We start from the raw sequence: 18150 nt of genomic DNA, 5'->3' as shown, positions 1-18150 counted from the left end.
TCTGGAAGATGCTTATTTTCATATACTCATCCATTCGGCATCCCGTCGGTACCTGAGGTTCGTGTGGAGGGACAAGGGGTTCCAGTTCCCGGCCCTCCCATTTGGTCTGTCCCTTGCCCCTTTCCTGTCTACCAAGGTGCTGCGGGAATTGGTGTCCATCGTCCGCTCGGAATCCATTTGTCTCTGTGTGTACCTGGACGACTTGCTTATCCTGGCCCAGTCGCAGGCCCTGTGCCTGAGTCATACGGCCAGACTTCTAGACCTTTGCTCCCAACTGGGCTTCCTCATGGACCAGCAGATATGCGATCTGTCCCCACGTCAGTCCTTCGACTTCTTAGGGATGAGATTCGACACGCGGTCTATGATAGTCTCTCTGGCGCCAGATCACTGGGACTGTCTGGCAGGCCTCCTCAGCCACTGGCGCCACTCCTCCCAAGATACAGCGGAGACACTTTCTTCCCTCTTGGGCATGATGGAGTCCACGGCACCTCTCATTCCCCTGGACAGGGTTCTCAAGCGCCCTCTCCAGAGGGCACTGAGGTTACGCCGGTCCCAGAGCACTCAGCCATGGGATACCCAGATATGTCTGGGCGAGTGGTTCCTCGAGGTGACATCAGAGTGGTTAATCAACCCCCTTCGGACACAGGGGGTGCCCTTAGCCCCACCTACTCTTCAGGTGGCACTCTTCACAGACGCCTCCTTCCTGGGCTGGGGAGCCCACATGGACTCACTCTATGCAGCAGGGACTTGGTCCCCGGAGGAGCGCCTGTGCCACATCAATGTTCTGGAACTGGAGGCAGTTCGCAGGACTCTCCTGCACTTCATGGGGGAGGCCACTGGCAAGACCATCCGCTTGTTCACGGACAAGACGACGGTCGCATGTTATGTGAACAAATGGGGGGAGCGCACTCGGCAGACCTCTCCATGCGGACTGAGGCTCTCCTCCGTTGGTGCCACAGCAAGGGCATTGCACTTTCAGCGAGACACTGAGCAGGAAAAACCAACTTCTTGGCAGATGCTCTTAGCAGGTCCAAGAGTGTCATACGCACAGAGTGCACCCTGGACAAGGACAGCCTTCAGGGGGTGTGGGAACAGTGGTTTCGGCCGATGGTGGACCTTGTTCAACAAGAGACTTCCCACTTCCGTCTCTTCGGTTGCCGACCCAGAAGCGTGGGCAGTGGATGCTCTCTCTTTAGATTGGAGCAGTCTGATTGCCTCCGCGTTTCCTCCCTTTCCAATTCTGTCCAAGGTGATACGGAAAGACAGATTGGAACACCCGCAGCTGATCCTCATTGCGCCGAAATGGCCAGTCCAGACCTGGTTTCCGGACCTTCAGTCCCTGACACATGTTCCCACCCCTGGAACTTGAAACCAAATCTCATCTGCTGAGGCAGCCTCGCTCGGGCACTCCGCATTCCAATCCTCAACTGCTCCACCAGCACGCATGGCTGCTGTGCGGTCGGAACTGTCAGCATCACCATTGAAGTCCTCGACCCCTCGGTCGGCCTCTGTGTCGGCTGTGCTGACCCAGGGGTCTGCCTCCTCTGACCTCCTCTCCATAGTCACCAGAGCAAGGAGGCAGGGAACGGAGACTTTGTATGACTTTCGCTGGAAGAAATGGTTGCGGTGGTGTACAGCTCAGGGCATTACCCCTACGAACCTTACGAGCATGCAGCTGGCCAACTTTCTGGCTCTCTGCTCCTCGGTTCATCCTGTCTGCTAGTTCTGGGCGAGGGTACAGGTCTGCCTTCCGTACCACATTGCAAACAGCTAGGTGGTTCCGCCTTGGAAGCGGATTGCCTGCTCAGAGAGGTGGCTAGGGGTGCCCCTCTGAAGGAAGCTAGAGACCCCAGAAGAGTGCCCCTCTGGGACTTGTTCCTGGTGCTGGATTTCATTCGAAAACAGCCCTTCCTACCATTGGGGACTATTCCTTTTGACATCCTCACCCTCAAGACCACTTTCCTTCTGTGGCTGGCCACAGGCAGTCATAGAAGTGAGCTGCATGGGCTTAGTGGAATGCCACAAGATCTGGCCTTCCACAGAGATGGTTCCATCACTATTCGTTTCCTTCCAGAGTTTCTGGCTAAGAACCAAGACCCTGAGGTTCCTTCCCCCTCTCTGAGAGTCAGACCTTTGTCTGATATTCTTGCCCAAGATGATGAGGATAGGCACCTGTCCTGTTCGGTGTCTCAAATATTATTGGGATAGGTCTCGCCATAGGCGTTCTTCTCAGAGGTGTCTGCTCATCTCCCTCAATGAGAATTACAAGAAAGACATTGCTGCAGGCACCATTTCCCGCCAGGTTTCCCAAGTCATTCGTAGAGCCTACTCTCATGCACACAGGGATATCAGCTGTCTTCATCCCAGAGCACACGAAGTGCGGGCCATAGCTACTTCGGCTGCTTTCCAGCACTCAGTGCCAACGCAGCATGTCTTGGAGGCAGCCTTCTGGCGGTCTGAGAATCCCTTCATCAACTTCTACCTCAGGAATTTCCGTATGACCAGGGCTGACGGTTCCAAGGGGATTTCCTTTGTCGCGGCTAACACTGCCGTCTCAGTTACAAGGGCTCCCCATATGAACCAGTAGGCGTTGCCCTCCTCCATTTGCTTTAAATTCTGCATCAGTTTGACATGGTACAGTATATGACACCAAAAGGAGGAGTTTGTATTATACTCCATGTTTGGTGTTAAATATACTTACCATGTCAAACTCGAATGCCCGCCCGTCCGTCCCCGCGTCTCCGCCGTGGTTCTCATGGGGCATTTTTGTTCATGGCCACGGAATGGTTAAGCGCTTATAGTTTTTAGAGGCGTTTGATTGGCTGAGAGCGGGTGGGCCCGTCTTTTCACCGCGCGAAATTTGGCCAAGCAGAGCAAACCAATAGGCCTAGTTTGCATCAGTTTGACATGGTAAGTATATTTAACACCAAACATGGAGTATAATACAAACTCCTCCTGTTGACTGCACAATGCTCTTTAATCATACTGGATTTATTTAAGAGACAGGGCATTGACGGCTTTGGGGAAAAACCTTTTGGCGAAGCGATTGGCTTTGGTCCTTATACTTCTGTACTGACGACCCAAAGGGAGTATCTCGAAAATCCCAAAAGCTGCTTTTTTGTCACCTAGAGAAGGTAGATCAGCCCGATAATCTTGGTGGCAGTTTTTATGATTCAGTTCAGAGCTGTGATTTCTGCCGTGGAATGTTTCCTTAGCAAACAGTAATAGCAAAGGTTAATACACTTTCAATGACAGCTCTGTATAAATCAACCATGATTTCTTTTTTAATTCTTAACTTTTTTTAGGCACCGAAGAAAGTACAGGTGCTGTTGTGCTTTCTTAATGATATTTTCTATATTTTTCTCCCATTTCAAACGATTAGAAATGATCAGTCTGAGAAACTTGAATTCATCAATGTTTTCTTCTTGCTTGTCTTTAATGACAAGTGGTAAGGGGTCAGATTTGGTCTTCCTGAAATCTGAAATTAATTCTTTTGTTTTTGATGTGTTGAGTTCTAAGTTGTTTTGATCACAAGAGCTGACAAGTTCAGTATGGTGTTGAGATTGGGGAGTTGGAAAAAGTAGGAGATAGAAAAGCTACAGCTTGCAGGTTGACAGAAGAATGTCAAATGACCGATTAATATTGATTTGTATGTGAAATGCATAAGGTATTGGAAAAAACTGGTTCAAATAAATGAATGCAGATTACCTACTCAAGCTAATAAAATGTTACTTGATTTAGATGTCAGGGGAAGGGTAACATGGGTTACCATTATTAAAAAATGTTTATGTAATAAAGGTTTAGCGTTTGTGTGGCTTAATCAAGGGGTTGGATGTATTCGTGATTTTCTTGTTTACTTTAAACAGTGTATGGTTGACTGCAGATGTCGGAGTGGAACTACCATGAAAAAATAGTGAAAGATTTTCTTTGTTCAGATTGTTTAAAATGAATCATTTAACAGAACCATATTTAGTAAACTGCAGATGTCGGAGTGGAACTACCATGAAAAAATAGTGAAAGATTTTCTTTGTTCAGATTGTTTAAAATGAATCATTTAACAGAACCATATTTAGTAATGAATATTAACTGAGTCATTAAATGCCCTTTAACAAGGTTTCGTTTTGGTGTATCTGATATCAATGTGCACAGTAAAAGGTACAAGACCAGCACTGTAAATGATATGGTATGGCCGTTGTGTAGATCTGCAAAAGAAGGTGAAGTTTATTTCATATTATGTTGTCCTGCATCAGATGACTCGAGACAAAGATATATTCTGTTGAGATACTATATCAGACCAAGTATTTTTTGGTTATATCACTTCTGTCTTGTACAAATGATAACATTATTTCGAATCTTGCCATATTTATTGACAAGTCATCAAAACGATGTAGTTTCATGATTGGTTTAACAGAACAGAGCTTTGTGTATGCATGTAGTAAGATTATATCCTTCTGTAAATCTGTTCATACAAAATTTGTAATCACCCAATCAAATGGGGCCATGGCCTTGTTGAATAAACTATCATTATCATTATCTCTCCCACTCTCTCTCTCTCTGTGTCTTTAATGTAAACAGTTGTGTTGAACTTTTTTCATGAGCATTGTACAGAGCTGCTGCTTGCATGATTCGAACAGTTGGAAGAGGATAGAAAGCATGCAATGACTGGTTTGATGATGAGTGTAAAAGGAAGAAGAAGCATGTCACGGGCTTCCATAAAAGTTATCAAAAGTGTAAAACTGAACAAAATAAAAGAGAACGTAAAGAGAGTTACATAAATGAAAGGAAGGAATATACCCTTCTCAAGAGAAGAAAGAAACATGAGTTTGAGAAATTAAGATTCATAAATTAAAAGCTTCAATCAAAGATTCAATTTTGTTTTGGTCAGCAGTAAGATCTCTTAACAGAAAATCATTTGTTTACAATAATATCAGAATCCAACAGTGGCATGACCACTTCTCTAATGTGTTTAAAACTAGTGAAAATACTGATCAGGAGGATGTGGTGGTTGAGGATGCTAGTGACTTTGAAGAACCATTATTTAATGACCCGATTTGCAGACAAGAAGTGATAGATAGCATAAAGAACTTGAAAACAGGTTAAAGTGCAGGCCCAGATAGAATTTTAAGTGAAATGTTGAAGCAAGCAAATGCAGCTGTTGTTGACTTTCTGGTGTTGTTTAACAGACTATTTAACGATGGAATTTTTCCTGCAGAATGGGCTGAATCAATTATTATCCCTATTCACAAAAAAGGAGACCCGAATAATCCTGATTTCTATCGTGGTGTTGCACTCACAAGCATTGTCAGTAAAGTATACACTCAAATTTTAAACAGAAGATTGACAAAATGGACAGAAAGGGAAGAAAAGATCAATGAAGAGCAAGCTGGCTTTCGATCAGGTTAATAATAATAATAATGGTATTTATATAGCGCTGAATCTTGTGCAGAGAGAAATCAAAGTGCTTTCGCACTAGTCATTCACACGCACGCATAACTCTAAAACTGGAGAAACTGAAGACAAGGAAGAGGCAGGGAAGGGAGGCTATTTTGGGAAGAGGTGGGTTTTAAGGCCAGACTTGAAAGAGCTGAGTGTTGAGACTTGACGAAGCGAAAGAGGAAGTTCATTCCAGTTGCAAGGTCCAGAGACAGAGAAAGAATGGCGGCCAACAGTCGAGAGCTTGAATCTGGGTATGCGTAAACAGAGTGGATCCGAAGCTGATCGTAGTGAACGAGATGGAGTGTAGAGGTGAAGGCAGCCACAGAGATAGGAAGGGGCTGATTTGTAAATACATTTATAACAGAGTGCTGATCTTGTACTTTATTCTGTGTGAGACAGGGAGCCAGTGGAAATGTTGCAAAAGAGGAGTGATGTGCTCAGATCTTTTCTTTCTGAGGACAAGTCGTGCAGCAGAGTTTTGTATGCACTGAAGGGACTGAATGGATGAAGTGGGCAAACAGACAATAGAGAGTTGCAGTAGTCAAGGCGAGAGAGAATAAGAGAAACAACAAGTCTAGATGTTGCGTCAATGGACAGATATTTCCGGATGGAACTGAAGCGCCGCAATTGACAGTAGCAGGATTGACATGTCTGACTGATAATTTTTTGCATGGACAGTGTGTTGTCAAGGACAACGCCGAGGTTCCTGACTGAACTGGAAAGAGGGATGGATGTACTGCTAAGTTTGATTGTGTCAGTTGTGATGGAAGAGAGTTTTTGTTTAGTTCCTATGATCATTGCTTCAGTTTTGTCCATGTTCAATTGTAACCTATTTAGAGTCATTCAATTTTGAATGTCCAGGAAGCAGTTGGATGTTTCTTGCAAGAGCGGCGACAGTTTTTCGGGGGTGTCACTCTTCTGGAGTTGAGTGTCATCAGCATAAGAATGATGACTGACATTATGGCGGTTGACAATTTCAGCGAGAGGAGCAGTGTACAGTGTGAAGAGCACTGGGCCTAAAACAGATCCCTGTGGGACTCCATGTTCAATTTTAACGGGTTCAGACTGGAAATTGTCAACAATGACAGACTGGAATCGATCAGTGAGATAAGATTTGAACCAGTTTAGAACAGTGCCATTGATACCAAATGTAAAGTGAAGATGGGAAAGAAGGATTGAATGGTTTATCGTGTCAAAGGCGGCTGACAAATCGAGAAGAGTGAGAAGGGAGTCAGACGCTAGCAGTAGGTTATTCAGGATGTGGAGGAGAGTGGTTTCAGTGCTGTGGTCAGCACGATAGGCAGACTGAAATGGGTGGATGAGATTGTTGAAACAAAGGTGATTGTTGAGCTGCTTCAGGACAGCTTTTTCAATGAGTTTGGACAGGAACGGAAGATAAGAAACTGGTCGATAGTTTTTCAAAATGTTACAGCACATAGATCACATTTTCATGTTATATGTGTTAGTCCAAACATATTTATTAAAAAATACAAAACTGTATGTTGAGATGCTTACATAAACTAGGTTCCATGGATTCATCTATTTTCTGGAAACTTTTTGATGCTCAAGTTGAACCAATGTTGACCTATGGTTCTGAAATATGGGGACTTGGTGATAATAAAGATTTTGAAAAAGGTGCACACTTTTGCTATCAAACGTTTTTTTAAAGGTACCTTTGCATGCATCGAACACTGTGTTATACGGAGAGACTGGAAGATACCCATTACTTATCAGATCATATGTGAAATGTGTTAAATATTGGTTAGTCTTCCTGCATCGAGACTTTGTAAACAAGTTATTAAACGAACATGAGAGAGGGAAGGAAAATTGGGTATATTCGGTTAAGAAAACATTAACAGTACATGGATTTGGAATTGTGGATGTGTCAGGGAGTTGGATGCGAAATTTTACTGGCAATAAATGCTGGGTGAGTACACCCTTTCCATTCTTTGTGTGGACTGTGTTGGAGTCTTATGGACCTGGACCACTGTTGCTCAGCCTTGACAGTGTGTGTGGTTGATCACAACAGTCACAAGAAAGACTGGTTGATAACCTGGTTGATATTGTAGCACCTACATGATGGAATGACAGTCCCTTTTTTTATGGCATTTTATGGAATTCTTGTGTCAGATTGACTCATTATTTGAAACATGTGAGTATTAAAAACAAAATCTTGGTTCATTTTTCTTTCATTTGATATATACTTTTATGCACTTATCATGCAATTAGAATGAACTTCCTCTCTCGCTTCGTCAAGTCTCCACACTCAGCTCTTTCAAGTCTGGCCTTAAAACCAACCTCTTCCCAAAATAGCCTCCCTTGCCTGCCCTTCCTTGTCTTTAGTTTCTACAGTTTTTAAAGTTATGCATGTGTGTGAATGACTGGTGTGAAAGCGCTTTGATTTGTCTCTTCACAAGATTCAGCGCTATATAAATACCATTTTTATTATTATTATTTAGTACTTTTTGAAATATAAGCACATTAAAATCATTGGAGTGTTTTTCTTGTTTTTTCTGAAAATTTTCTTAGCATAGGCTTTTGCAAAACGTCCTAGCAGTGAAGAGGTTAAGAACATATAGAAAAACACTGGATGTGAATGACAAAGCCGTGCTTTGTATTGCAAGACGTGAGTATAGAAACTTGATTAAAAGAAAAAGAAGGAATATGATGAAACATTATTAAATGATTTTTTTATACTCCTGTTGATGATCAGCAGATGTTTTGGGGTGAAATTCACAAGATAATGAAGAAGAAATCACAACCTTTAATAGTTTGAATGATATTACTGTTGATAATTGGTTTCAACACTTCAAAAAATATATAAGAAAAAAATGATAAGAAATTGGTGAGGAATAAGTTGTGGATATTGATGACTGTATGTGTATGATAGAGTAATATCTAGAGATGAAGTGTTGGTGTGTGTCCATCGAGATCGATGATGACCATCGTTGTCATCCAGCTGGGGATGGAGGGATGCTATGAATCTATCTGTGAGTGCGCAGATGGCTGAATAGTCCAATTTGCGCATGAAATGTTCGCTGACAGTTGGGGCAGACAAAGACAGGCAATCATTGTCAGGGAGCTTGTTTGCCCGTGACTTTCTGGCCTGCCTCTTCTGAACAGCTGCAGCAGTCCTGTTGGCCTCGCACAACTTGGCGCCCTTTGTGCACAGCAGCGCGCCATTTGTCACGGTCCACTGCAGATTCCTCCCAGGAGTCAGGGTTGATATCAAACGCTTTCAGAGAGACTTTCAGAGTATCTCTGAAGCGCTTCTTCTGACCTCCGTGTGATCTCTTCCCTTGTTGCAGCTCGCCATAGAAGAGCCTTTTGGGCAGCCGATGGTCTGGCATGCGCGCCACGTGTCCAGCCCAGCGAAGCTGGGACTGCATCAGGATGGTGAAGATGTGGGAAGGGTGGCTTTTGCAAGCACCTCCGTGTCTGGGGTCCTGTCTTGCCAATTGATGTTCAGTAGCTTCCTTAGGCATGTTGTGTGGAAGTGGTTCAGCTTCTTGGCATGTCGTTGGTACACTGTCCAAGTTTCGCAGGCGTACAGTAGTGTGGGGAGGAACTACTGCTCTGTAGACCTTTAGTTTGGTCTCAAGACCAATGCCTCTTCTGTTCCAAACATTTGCATTGAGTCTACCAAAAGTTGCGCTTGCTCTTGCAATCCTGACGTTCACTTCATCGTCGATGGTTGCATTTCATGACAGTGTGCTGCCAAGGTATTGTGAAACCGCTCCACCGCACTGAGTCTCTGACCGTTGACTGTGATGTTGGGCTCAACGTGGGGTTTCCCTGGGGCTGGCTGATGGAGAACTTCAGTTTTCCTCGTGCTGATGGTAAGGCCGAAGTTCCTGCTGGCAGTGGCAAACTTGTCGACGCTGAGTTGCATGTCAGCCTTCAGATCGAGCGTTGAGGGCACAATCATCAGCAAACAAAAGTCTCTGATGATGTCTGTCATGACCTTCTTTTTTGCTTGAAATCTTCTGAGGTTAAAACAGCTTGCCATCTGTTCGGTACTTTAGGCCGATTCCAGCATCGCCATCTCTGAAGGCATCAGTAAGCATTGCTGAGAACATGAGGCTGAACAGTGTTGGAGCCAGGACGCAGCCTTGCTTGACACCATTTGTGACAGGAAATGAAGTGTTACTTGCAATCAGAAGACTGAAAAATGCAAATCAGCAGGTCCAGTTGGTCTTATCGATTAATTTATTAAAAAAAAAAAAAAAAAAAAGATTCTGGAGAGAGCATTGCTAATCTTTTAGTTAAGCTATTCAGTTATTTGTTTGATACTGGTTATTATCCGAAAATTGGAAGGAATCTATGATCTTGCCTTTCTTTAAAAGGGGATGTAAATGACATGAATAACTACAGAGGTATTTCTTTATGCTATATATGTATCAAGTTATATGGTTCTTTTATTAACAAAGACTGCAAGAATGAATTACTATAAATAATGTAACTGGGGAATACCAAGCTGGATTCATGAAAGACTATTCTACTATTGACCATATATTTGTATTATTAGCTGCAGTCCAGAAACAATTTGCTAACAACTGGAAGTTAAATGTTGCCTTTGTTGATTTTGAAAAAGCATTTGACTCCATTTCTAGAAAATTGTTGTGGCCTGTTTTTTTTTCGAAAAATGGAATAACGGGTAAGTTGTATAATGAAGTTAAAGCTAGAATAAGATCTGCGGCTAAATTATCAGGCTTTAACTGTAGTCAGGGTATCAAACAAGGGATTATATATGCAGTCCAGTTTTGCTTTCTTTATTTGTTAATGAACTTGCCTTTGGATATGATTGAAAATCATATCTGTGTCTGTCTGTCTGTCTGTATGCCTGTGTTTCCATGGTAAACTTTAACATTGCCATTTTCTCTGGAATTACTTTGTCTGCCAATACCAAATTTGGCCTAAAACATAGTATGAAAAAAAAATCTTCATAGTCATACAAATAAAAGGTTGTAAGGCTCCCAAATTAAGCCGTATTTCCAAATCATTAACAGTTTACTTCTTTGAGATTCGTTCCAAAATCCAAAAATTCTAAAAACCACTTCCCACTGTGTTGCTGGAAGGTAGGTTGTGTTTGAAGATGACATGACCTCGTTTTTCTTGTTCACAATTAAAAGAAAAGAAATACAAATTCTGGAGAGAACACATACAGTGATACCAGTTGCACCATCAGTGTGTTTACTGCATTTGGATATTTTAAAGTGGATACTGAATTAACTGGATTGAACAAAAAAGAAAAATTGAATCGATCTTTAGCCTGTTGTAGACCAGTTCATGCAGATCTAGAGTTATACCATGTGTTGCGATGTGCTTGAAGCGATGGCAACGTCTCCTTTACTGCCGAAATAACAGAATAATTGAGGGATAATAAAAGACACAAAAAAACATGATTTAAACGGCATTATTACATCCACTACAGTCACATCTATTTATCACATGAAGAAGAAAATGTCAACATTGTTTTAAATGTTAAATTTAATCAAATGACGTCAAGTGCGCTGCAGCAGTGGGGATTAGTCTGCTGGCTTTGGAACTGAACATGCATGGTTTGAACCCGCTGGCATGTTATTTTTTTCTCCCAAACTTTTTTTATATATGATATTTAACTCACTCAGTATGACAAGTTTTCTCCCTTGCTTTTCCCCACAGACGTCCCATTTGTAAGGGTTTGGAAAAAAATTACAAAAAATACAATACTGTTTAAGAAAAATGAAACTTTCAGAACTGGTTTATTACGTGTTGAGCTATTACATTTAAAAAAAAAAAATCAAATTTCTCATCTTCTTTTTACAGTTTTGCCATATGTAGAAAATACTGCCAATTTTTCTCCCCGAATCACCATACCCATGCTCGCTTTCTGCATTAAATTCGCTTTCTTCTTTGTCATCATCCACCCGCTTTGCTAATAGGCTGGCACGCGATCAGACGACTGGTCAGTGACTTTGTCAGCATGTGTGCGAGACAGGCCACATATCCCAGGCTGACCAATCATACTGTTCGATTGTGGAGTGACCCAGAATAGCGCACTCTGCTTGGCTAATCATAAAATCACGTGCACAGCGCATGATGGAATTTTACTTTCGGAGAATGCTGTTCCATTCCTTCATCCGATCCGAATACGTTTTGTGTAGGAATGCGTGAGCCGGACGAGTTAATACAGAGCACTTTTCAACAATTTTTTTAATCGCTTTTTTTTTCTCCTCATGATTCCTTTACTGGATAAAGTGCGAAGCACAAGTGAGTCTTGAAGGTTTTGCCTCTTGTTTTTTATTGTGTGCTTTAATTTATTGAGCACTGGCACACAAAAAAAACCAACCAGAGACAAAGCTTGGCTCCTTATGGAATCAGATAAGTGGAAACACATTTGTGGTAAATGACTAACTGATCAACCTTACCCACCATCCAGTTTCAAAGGTAAGCCTTTCTTCACTAAATGAAATCTCTTGTCTGTTTTCTGGGAGTTATATGTTAGCACAATGATGACTCAGTATTAAGGAAATTGTCATGTGATTCTTTCTTTCTGTTGGTCAGAATCCTGCCACGTATCCCAGTGACCAAGGAATCAGAGCCACTGCTGGAGATTGATCGCAATGCCCGTAAACTGGATGCATTCTTGTCCAGCCAGTCGCCAGGTCTACCACGGCTGAATGTTTCAGACCTCAGGAAGTTTTTACCCTGCACCATCAACCTTGACCCTTACCTCAGGAAGCTGATTAGAGGTGGGCTGTGAGAATGTTTCTTCAGTGATTGGGTTTCACACAGTTTTGATAAACTCGCTGTGTGGACAGTAACGACTGGAAAATTAAATGATCTTGGCTTATCCTTTAGACTACCATGTAAGCTGTTAGGAACAGCTAATTTGCTCCTTGCCACTGCAACTTAAACCATTCCCAAACGACTGCTACATATCTCCATCTTTTTAACATTCTTTCATTGCTTGGGAATTATTATATTGGTAGCTTTAGATTCACCAAGGTTTCCTCAGACTGATAATGACTGTAAACCCTCAAAGTCTTGATGAGTTTACTGATGAGTTTAGTTTTTCCAGTTATTTTACTGGCTCACTGGATTATGTCAACAACTCTATCTAGGCAAGCAAAGTAAAATGGTGACGTTTGGTCCAAGCCAAATGGCAGCTAAACTAAATGCCATGACACATGGATTTAGACGATGCTCAATGAAAATTAGAACAGATGCTTGCAGAGACAAAGATGATCTACAATCTGATGAATATTTGGAAGAAGAAGGTGAGGAATATCAGCTTCTTGACCCAGAGTGCAGGACAGAGTTTGGCATTGCTAACAGACAGCATAGAGTGATTTGTAGAACAAAATGCACTCTGTGTGACAGTCAGAAATAAGACAGGCCAGTGAAAGGGGAAGGAGCGAGGGAGGTATCAGATTACAGCTTGGAGTGAAGCAGGGCATGAGGTGGAATGGAGAATGGGAGAGGAAAGGGATGTGTTGATGTGTTTGCCCAGTTTTAGATCAGTGTGTTTCACATTGAGTGGACTGACAATTTCGAGCCAGACATTTCTTTGTTGGGAAAGTTATGTATGTGTGTATTTGATTGTATACATAGGGGAAAAATGCTTCCAAAATGTTTATTTTTGAAAAATACTTGTGGGTCATGTATTCATTTCATTATAACAAAACAGGTGGGTTTTTTTTTCTGAATTGTCCATTCATTTTTCCTTTCAGAAAATATGTAGTTTATCTGTGTCAGTTATCAAATCAATCCATAATATTTTTGTCTGCACCTACCCATTTTTTGTGAAAATACCTTGGCAGATAAGATTTAGTTATTTGCCAAATTCCTACCCAGGCTAAAGGTTAAACCTCAACCTCTTCTGTGCCAATGATGGAAATTTCCATCAAGTTGTGAAGTGCTTGAAAGTGGTCTTCCAGTACATACCAGTGGGAAAACCTAATATGTCTGCTTTAATTATTCATGAGACACAAAACCTTATCAGACTTTGTGTAGTCATTCCAGGATGGTATTTGTAATTTCAAATTGGCAAACAAGTCACAACTTAATTAGCATGAAACAGCTGCTTGTTGCAAAAAACACTCGAGCTTTTTTTCTTTAGCTTTTTGTCACCCAAGATGTTGCAGAAGTTTAAAAAACCTTTATGACAGTAAGTTTAGTGCTGGGTGTGACAAACTCTTGTCACACGATTTGTTTGATGAGAAGGAAGGTGATGGTGATGATTTGCAGAGAGGGGAGAGGGAAGGGATAATTGTAGAGACAGTGTTTTCATGAATATTGTAACATTTTGAGCTGTTTTGCATTTTTGTTTTGTAGATGTCAAACTTCGCCAGCATGTTAATAAGCCCATACCACTGTCTGTTGAGCTTCCAGGCATTAATCCAAAGGTGAAGAACGCTTCAGAAAAAGTAAAATGACCACGATGTTCACATTTTTCCTGAAGCATTGAGACCAAAGTATTGCAAAATTCCTGTGACTGTGGGTACTCCAAAATATATGCACAATAGATTTCTTTTCATTGATAATAATAATAATAATATGTTTATTTATTTTGTGCCTAACCAAATGATTTTGTGCTAAGCACTTCACAATTACAATAGTTTCAAATTGATATATGTATGTATATATCATCTGTCAAAACATACAGGTTGGTCCAACGAAGGAAGCAAATGTGATGAATTATAACAAGACATTGCAAAAAAAAGTACATACTAAACTCAGTGTAAACACCCCAAAACCATTTCAAACATCCAAAACCAACCACATACATCATAACACCCAAACAATGCACAACCCAATCACAGCACCCAAGAATCAGTCCCACTCTCCCTCCCTCTCCTCCGCACAGCACCTCAACAACACACACTGGAAACAAACAAGCACACACCCGTACAGTCACAGGCATGAGGAGATCAATTAAAGGCAGTTTTAAACTGATGAGTCTTGAGGCTGGTTTTGAAGCTGGAAAAGGACTGGGAGTGTCTTAATTCATATAGCAAGAAGCTCTACTGGACTGGGGTGGTGAATGTGATGGATCTTTGACCAAAGGACTTAGTTATAACAGAGGAAATATGGAGAATGCCACTGTCTGATGGTGGATAGAGTCGTCTTGGAATATAAACAGTGATGAGATCAGAAAGATAGGTGTTGGACCAGAGAAAGTGTAGAAGCAATGTGTGGAGAGTTTATATTCAATCCTGGACTGTCGGCAACCAGTGGAGTTGTATATGAAAATATACAGATTATTGAATTCTCATGCACCTCCATTGCAGTCAACCAAACCACATTGCATGTCTTCCCATGCCACACACACAAGCGTACACGCGCGCGCGCGCACGCGCGCACACACACACACACACAAACAAACAACCACACTCAGCCACACAGTATGCAACTACTGAAATATATAGTTCCCCTAAAAATTCACAAATTAAAATATCAGGCTAACATATCAAATCGCAAGGCAGCATAGATCATAAAATTAAGAAGCAACACAGTAAAACAACTAGTTCATTCATACTAAATCAACAGACCCCGAAAACCCTTTCTCCCCCCCACCCCACACCCATATCCTGCCCCCACCCCCTGTGGAAAAATACCTACGGGCCTAAGCCTTCCACCTTACTTCCTTCCCTTGCACACACATACAGTTCGTAAGTATAAAAATTGAAATTAAACTATTTGACAAAAGAACACAATTCTGAAATGTCAGCCACATATAGGGATGTCAGAGGGACTGAATAAAAACAAAAAGCGTATTGTAGCCAGGGGTGGGGGGCTGCAAACCCCCCTGATCAGGCTGATGTGATGCCACACGCAAACACACACACACACACACACACACACAAACGCACAATGTTGTGGCTTTTGTAGTGTGTTAGTAGTGTCGCAACAGCTGTTGGCGACAGCATGCCAAAGTTTCACCCTAATCCCCCTCCACCATTTTCTCTCCGGATTTGCACAGATCTCAGGAATTGCGAGGATCAGGTAGTCCCCATCACTCATTCAGCATTTTTAGCAGCCTCCTACACATTATTGCTGAGTCTTACTGCAGCTTGAATGAACGAGTCATAGAACCTGTTTGTCCTGGGCCTCATGCTCGGTATTCTGCCTGACCTTGCTGAGGCCTGGCACCCCAGCTCTTCAGAGAGTGGATGCAACTCATCATCATGTATCGCCCGCAAGCATTTTACAGCCTTGGGTTCGAACAGCATCTGGAGTTGAGCGACTGTGACACTTATCAACCTGCTGGCTGTCTTGGGGATCCTGACCAGCTTGGCCTTGTCATGCTCCTTCATCCCACCAAAGAAGTGGGTGTGTGTGTGTTGGGGGGGGGGGGGGGCTTCTTGGGGACAGGGACAATTTCAGACATTTTCCAGATTGAGGGGATGTAGCCAGGATCAAGAAACTGCTGGAAGAGGGCAGTGAAGACAGGGGCCAGGTCAGGACAGCACCAGAGACACCGTCTGGGCCACAAGCACTGCATGGGTTCACGTCCTTAAAGCAAGTGCTCACCTCCTCCACTGTCAGCACTTCCCGCTTGTCCTCATGTCTGTCAACCTCAGCCAGGACTGCTGCCTGCTCAGCAAAGGAGTCGTATGATCGGATATTAAAAAGTAGTCCTACAGACCTTGCTAAGAGGCGTGCGCTGCTGATATCTGTTCTCCGCCTGAGTTCACCTGACAGGTGGGCGAAGAAACCTGTTTATTTAAACTAGTTTGTCAGCTCATTATTATGCATTAAACTGCTAGGTAAGGGAAGTTACTCCAACTTAACTTCCTTCCTCACTGGCACATGAAGTTTCACTCCAAAAATCAAACAATAATTTTTTTTTTTTTTTTTATCAAGTTTTCTGCATTGATACAGTAAAACATGAAAGGTTTTCTGCGCAATGAGTGCTCAATTAAATTATTATGGACTCTAACCCAGATGATGACGATTTATCTTATAATTCATCCGACAGTTCTTGGGAAAGTGAAGGAGATTAAATAAGCATCCAGTCTAGACAAGTGGCGGACACTTCAATCAAGAAGATAGCCCACAACCTTCAACATCAACAGAAGTTGACATTTTACTATTTCTGTTTTTAATTTAAAGTTACAAGTAAACTATTGCAGCTTTCATCTTGAGACCTCAGCAACTTGTGTCAAAATTATATTTCAGTCATTTTGTGAAGTTCGGTAGCTATTGTTTGAGTGGTTGCTATAAATTTGTGCCTGAAGTGAAGCACCCCTTCCTGCTGATGCATCCAGGCCAAAACATGCCAGGATGGGAGGATTGCACACACAGAAGACCTTAAAGGGCTGAAAAGGCTAAATGTTTTCCTTGTGTACTGTCTTTTTTCTGGCTTGAATTATTTTGAGATATGAACTAATATAGTCTCCATGATTTTCCTTGGTATTTTTCTTGTCCATGGACAATTTATAAACCTATTCCTAAACAAGTCTTTGTGAACATCAAGAGCTACATTCCAATCACCACCAATGACAATGTTTTCATTTCCTATATTATTGATTTCTGCCATGAGATCTTCAAAACCACAGTAAGTCATAGCTGCTTGGACTGTAAATGTTAACTGAAGTCATACATTTCCCAAAAATATGCATGTTAATATGATATATTATCCGCTATAATCTCTTACCACTCTTATTCTTGAACAGAATTCATACACACTTACTTTGTGCTTTCCCTGCATAATATGCAGTCAATGCTCCACAAGGATCTGACACTGTTTTGTAGTTTAGTCTCCATAGGGGTTTCTGGGAGAAGGAAATTTGGGGTTTTAGCTTCCTCATATGATAAAAAATGTCCTTTCTTTCTTGGTACTTCTTATATTCGTTTATGTATAGACATAATCTGTAACTGGACCATGATTATACAAAGTTATGTTTATACATAGTTATGATGAGAATGAAAGGAGTAAGAGAGAGAGAGATTTGTAAGAATGTAATGTGAGAATAAGAAGAAAAGAGGAATGAAAATAAAACAGAGGCAACATTACATTTGCTTTAAACAATTTTTATTCAAAGAAACAACATAGCATAAGCACATAACACAAAAAGTATGGCAAGGGCACCAAGCATGCTTTATTTAAGCTGTACCGAATAAGAAGCAAGTAAGCACAAAGGTTTATGCAGAGAAGTTAAAGGATCCAAAATGAATATTATCACATTGTCAAGTATGAGGCAAAACAATACATGAAGAGACACAAAGTTACAAAGATAAAATATTCAAAAAAGGAAATGGTAATTAATGTGAAAGAATGAGAGGGAGAGTGGGAGTCAAGGTGGCATTTTGCTCACAGAAAAAAACTGCTTTGCCATATTCATTTAAAGAAGGTCTAGCACTCCATCAGAGAATTGTTGCTAGAGAATCCAGAATCACCCAAATTTCAAAATAAATTTGTGTACCACTCTGAAAATGTCAGGTCTAAACTCAGTTGTGCACCACAGCAGAATTCTTAAACGTCGGAGTCCAGTGAGTTTTAATTGTTTGGAGACAGATTTTAATAAACTTTCCAAACTTTAGCCCACTCACTTATCTTTTCTAAATCTGAATTTAGTGATAAGAAACTCTAGGGCGAGCTGGACAGTACAAGGTCTTCAGAGAAGAAGCCCCTCAGTCAAGTGTTTCGGCCCTTAACTCCATACACTCCAAGGGGCCGGGCCACACCCAGGTCATGACTCCTGGATGCCCTTGTATTGCTGCCCT

At 41.8% G+C, this 18150-nt stretch overlaps 1 protein-coding gene across 1 annotated transcript in view; it reads left to right on the top strand.

The window, feature by feature from the left end:
• LOC143283807 (uncharacterized) overlaps positions 1-18150 on the top strand; it is a 68208-nt gene that overhangs the window by 9794 nt on the left and 40264 nt on the right. Inside the window, exon 3 of the mRNA XM_076590178.1 lies at positions 11983-12170. Within this exon, the coding sequence (XP_076446293.1) occupies positions 11983-12170 (188 nt within the window). The remainder of the gene's footprint in view (positions 1-11982; positions 12171-18150) is intronic.

The sequence above is a fragment of the Babylonia areolata genome, chromosome 7, assembly GCF_041734735.1.
Source record: "Babylonia areolata isolate BAREFJ2019XMU chromosome 7, ASM4173473v1, whole genome shotgun sequence".
NCBI classification, from domain to species: domain Eukaryota; kingdom Metazoa; phylum Mollusca; class Gastropoda; order Neogastropoda; family Buccinidae; genus Babylonia; species Babylonia areolata.
The sequence above is the reverse complement of the archived record's forward strand: the minus strand, read 5'-3'. Positions and strand labels throughout refer to the sequence as shown.